Source organism: Nicotiana attenuata, chromosome 5 (genome assembly GCF_001879085.1).
Source record: "Nicotiana attenuata strain UT chromosome 5, NIATTr2, whole genome shotgun sequence".
Taxonomy (NCBI): domain Eukaryota; kingdom Viridiplantae; phylum Streptophyta; class Magnoliopsida; order Solanales; family Solanaceae; genus Nicotiana; species Nicotiana attenuata.
The window spans coordinates 18,872,795-18,877,771 of NC_031993.1; the positions used below are offsets into that span (position 1 = coordinate 18,872,795).

Here is a 4,977-nt window from a genome sequence, read left to right on the forward strand (position 1 = left end):
TATATAAAAGATTCTGTATATTTAATAATGGATGACAATGAGACTTCAAATCAAATAGACATACTCTATAGAATTATGTAACCATGTTATTTAAAAGCTCACATGTTCAAGATATGACACCTTTATTTATTTATTTCTTTATAAGGTCTGCAACAACTTGAATATTGTGGATTTAACACTAATGCTCTTTAGGACAGAAAAGAGGAATCCCTGTTAACGATAACTTTTTGTGGATAATCTTCTGTGTTAAATATGTTGACTTTATTTGAAATTGGTTTTTAATTTCTTCAAGAAGTGTATTCATGTTATTTATATATTATGAAAGAATGACCAATCTAATCATTTTTCTTCCCTTTTCAATTTTTTTTTGGAAATCTGATAATCCACTTTTAATATAACACAGGTGTGGACATTGCAAGAAACTTGCCCCTGAGGTACTAACTTTCTTCTCTAAAAAGAGGGACATCTCTCTTATTATAATATATTTATTTGACATTTTCCACCTTCTTGATATTCTTGTTAATCTATCGGAAACCGCCTGTCTTACTCTCCGCGGTAGGGGTAAGGTCTGTGTACACACGACCTTTTGCAGACTCCATTTGTGGGATTCTACTGGTTTTGTTGTTGTTTCCACATCTTGATATTCTTGTTAGTATATCGGAAACAAACTCTCTACCTTCCCATGGTAGGGATAAGGTCTGCGTACACACTACCTTTCGCATACCCGTTGTTGTTTCAGCATTCTTGTTAGCCATTTGATTCTTAATAAAACATTTTCCACACTCTCCTTTTGTTTTCCAGTATGAAAAAGCTGCCTCAGTATTGAGTAGTCATGACCCTCCAATTGTTCTAGCTAAAATTGATGCAAGTGATGAGGCAAATAGAGGACTCGCAACGCAATATCAGCTCAAGGGCTTCCCAACTATTAAGATATTCAGAAATGGAGGCAAGAAAATTCAAGAATATAATGGTCCTCGTGAAGCAGATGGTATAGTATCTTATATAAAGAAACAATCAGGTCCTGCATCTCCTGAAATTAAGTCGAAAGAAGATGCTGCAAATGTCATCGATTATAAAAAGATCATTGTTGTAAGTACTGTTTATTTTTATCACTTACTCATTTCTCAGCATTCCATTTGTTCCTAACTAAAATGCATGTATTTTCTTTTAGGTTGGTATATTTCAAGAACTCTCAGGGGAGAAATTTGAGAAATATATAACATTAGCTGAAAAACTACGAGCTGACTATGATTTTGCTCACACCCTTGATGCCAAATTCCTCCCTCGGGGCGAGCAAGTTGATAAGCCTACTCTTCGTCTCCTTAAGCCATTCGATGAACTCTTCGTGGATTTTGAGGTTGTATTTGTTGTTCCTTTAACGATTATGTGGTTTGATCATGACCTGTTTCTTTTACTAGACTGGCACTTAACCTGTACTTTTGCAGGATTTTGAAGTCGAAGCAATGGAGAAGTTCATTGAAGAATCTAGTATTCCTATTGTCACTTATTTTGACAAAGATCCAGAAAACTCAATTTATGTTAGCAAGTTCTTTAATGGTATCGGCGCAAAGGTATACTCCATTCTTTGCTGCTTTAATATTGTGAAATCTACACTTTCTGATACAAGAACTACTTAAAATTTGTGATATGCAGGCAATGCTTTTCGTGAACTTTAGCACTGAGCTTGACGCATTTCAATCCAAGTATAAGGATGTTGCTGTGCTCTACAAGGAAAATGGTCTGAAGGGATTGAGCTTTCTCTTGGGAGATGTTGAGGCTGGTGAAGGTGCATTCAATGTTAGTAACATTCTTTAAGCCTATCTGATAATTAGTACAGTATATTGGCTTTAATTTCCCAATGACTATATAACAACATATGTTAATTATTCGTTCGCAGTACTTTGGGCTGAAGCCGGAACAGGCACCTCTGATCATTATAATGGAGAATGATGGACAAAAGTATCTCAAAGCACATGTAGAACCCGACGCAATTTCTTCTTGGTTGAAGGATTACAAGGTGATGACTTCTGCATTTTTTGTTGGTATAATTACCTTATTCGGCTGCCCTCCAAAATAATAACCGGATTAAGTACAAATATACAAATAATATACATACTATATACATAGTGTATACATAGTCTGTGTATATGTTTTGTATACGTTGGCTAGCGCCTGTAATTAATTTCTGCCGATGGGACAAAAATGAAAAAAATCCCTTTTTGTTTACTGTATTTGTTGTGTTCCACTAGTATTTTTCTTGTATTTTCTCAATAGAGTAGTATGTCTTTTCATTTGTAGTTCTCTGCTGTCAATTGATGGCTTGCTAATTTCCTTTTTTTCCCTCAGTATTTCTTCCTTTTTTTGTGTGGTTGCAGGAAGGCAAATTGAAGCCATACGTAAAATCACAACCTATCCCTGAGGTTAACGACGAGCCTGTGAAGGTGGTTGTTAGGGATACTCTCGAAAAAATGGTTCTCAACTCTGGCAAAAATGGTGTGTTAGTGTTTCTTGATTATGCATTTCTACTAATAATAATGTTTTCCTTTTGTTTTGACTATTTTCTTCCTTTGTTACAGTACTGCTAGAGTTCTATGCACCTTGGTGTGGCCACTGCAAGGCGCTCGCTCCAATCTTGGACGAAGTAGCTGTCTCGTTCGAGAAAGATTCTAATGTTCTGATTGCCAAATTGGTAACAATATTTTTCTCTCCTAACTGGTTATATCACCAGTGCATATACATTTCTTCATCATGCTAAATACTATTTTGGGTGTATCGAAAACAACCTCTCTACTCCCTCGGGGTAGTAGTAAGGTCTGCGTACACACTACCCTCCCCATACCCCACTTGTGGGATCTTACTGGGTCGTCGTTGTTGTTGCGTCATGCTAAATAGTATTTGCTATATCCTAACTTGTTTGCACTCTTTTTAATCAGGATGCAACTGCAAATGACATTCGTACAGATGAATTTGACGTTAAAGGATTCCCAACATTGTACTTCAAATCTGCTTCTGGTAAATTGTCTCAGTATAACGGCGAAAGAACTAAAGAGGCCATCATTGAATTTATTGAGCAGAATCGCGATGATAAACCTGCTCAGTCTGAAGCTGATTCTACCACATCAGAATCAGTAATAACAGATTCAGCAAAAGATGAGCTATAAAGAGGTAATAATTCCTTGTTTTTTCCCAACTAATAAAAAGGGCAGTCCGATGCACTAAGCTCCCGCTATATGCGGGGTCCGGGGAAGGACCGGACCACAAGGGTCTATTGTGCATAGTCTTACCCTACATTTCTGCAAGAGTGTTTCCACGGCTTGACCCCGTGACCTCCGGGTCACATGGCAGCAACTGATGATTGTAAATATTACTACTGTTTATTGATCAAAGGAAGTTCTAATATGTATCTATTTTCTTATGTTCAGGTTTTTGGCATTTTGTCTCCATAGAGAGGACTCAAGTTTTGTTGTGGATTTGCTGTTTTCCTTTCTCTTTTATTTAAGTTTAGGAGCTTTTTTATTACAGTAAAATGGTTGTATCATGTGCACCATTTTATGTATGAGGTGCAACTGAATCTAAATTATTAATATTATCATTTCACAAATTACCAAATTTGCATTAATAGTCTTCGGTTCCTTTTGCTCAATGCTCCAGTAAAATTCAGTTCTTTGGTGAATAATTACTTTTTTGTACTAAAAACATTGATTTCAAATCGGTATTGGTGGTCATGAAATTATGACATATTAAATATCGCACTTTAGTAAAACTATATTTTAAAAAGTGCTCAATTATATCTTGATAAATGAAAAAGACATTTAATTTCAATTAAAGTCTACCCCTCGAACTGGCACGATAAAGTCTGGGAGATTAGATAAGCTGGCTAGGGATTTTGAGATTCCTTTTTTACTGAAAATGTACCGAAGGCAACTGCCATTTAAACTAGAACTATATAGCTTTATATAGATGCCGCAGGGAACTCCCCCTGGACCGCCATAGAATCAAGGGCTATCAGAGTCCAGGAAATGCATGGCAGGGAACTTCTATAGGCACCTTCCTAAGCAATTGATCTAATTTCCACTGCTTATCTATAGTCTTCCACGTCCATAGGATTCCACGGCTTAGCCATAGGAAAGAACAGGTTATGCATATGAAAGTACTCTTTAGGGAAAGGAAGCAAACTCTTGCTCGACGTAGGGTAGAGTAACTATTTTCAAAGCCTGGCCTTTCTGCCCCAAGGCAAGCATTCCAACCAAGCCAAGCAGCTATAGATCTTGAGCGTCTTGCAAGGGCATCTGCTTGTCTATTTTTTTTCTTGGGACATGCTCTATGGTCACATCACCAAGCCACCCAATAAGCCTTTTTGTTTGCGTAATTATAGTATGGAATCAATTCAGGTCAGGCTTTTTAACTGAATAATTACCAAGGAGTTGATTGATCACCAATTTAAAATCTCCATAAGAGTTGCAACTCTTTCAAATCCACAGCCATCTCAAGTCAAGTATGAGGGCTTGGTACTCTGCGGGATTATTGGAACAAGTTCTCACTGACTATATCAGAAGCGAAATCCTCAACTTCAAATACAATGCGAGCTGAAACGGGGTTGCCTTAGCTACTGTGGTGTACATATGCCAGGAATCACACCATAGCCGGAGTCGATCGAGTGAGGATAAACCTACCTACCTTGGGGAAGGGCCAGATCTTGATGTAGAAAGGAGCTCTCAAGCTGAGGCGGAGAAGAAAGCTTACGATTCTGTTGGTGTTCAGCGAGCTCTAACAATCGAAGCGGCTAAAGGAGCCTGCTTTGGTGACCCTACGAGGAAGTGTTGCTCATTAAAGTCAGCTTCAAACTTCCGGTAACCACTTATCCCAAGATAGGTGGGAAATTCATTCCGGATGGAACTAAATATTTCACATTTATAGGCTTCGGCGGATGTAGATTCGGCAAAAGATTACTCTTGTTCAGGTGCAGATGAGGTTTAT

The 4,977-nt window shown here is 37.7% G+C and overlaps 1 protein-coding gene across 1 annotated transcript in view; it reads left to right on the forward strand.

The window, feature by feature from the left end:
• LOC109226306 (protein disulfide-isomerase-like) overlaps positions 1–3,623 on the forward strand; it is a 4,250-nt gene extending 627 nt beyond the window's left edge. The window contains exons 2-11 of the mRNA XM_019391093.1: positions 404–434; positions 802–1,089; positions 1,172–1,357; positions 1,446–1,571; positions 1,654–1,797; positions 1,898–2,017; positions 2,376–2,493; positions 2,577–2,689; positions 2,934–3,165; positions 3,423–3,623. Coding sequence (XP_019246638.1) covers positions 404–434; positions 802–1,089; positions 1,172–1,357; positions 1,446–1,571; positions 1,654–1,797; positions 1,898–2,017; positions 2,376–2,493; positions 2,577–2,689; positions 2,934–3,161 — 1,354 coding nt within the window. The 3' untranslated portion in view covers positions 3,162–3,165; positions 3,423–3,623. The remainder of the gene's footprint in view (positions 1–403; positions 435–801; positions 1,090–1,171; positions 1,358–1,445; positions 1,572–1,653; positions 1,798–1,897; positions 2,018–2,375; positions 2,494–2,576; positions 2,690–2,933; positions 3,166–3,422) is intronic.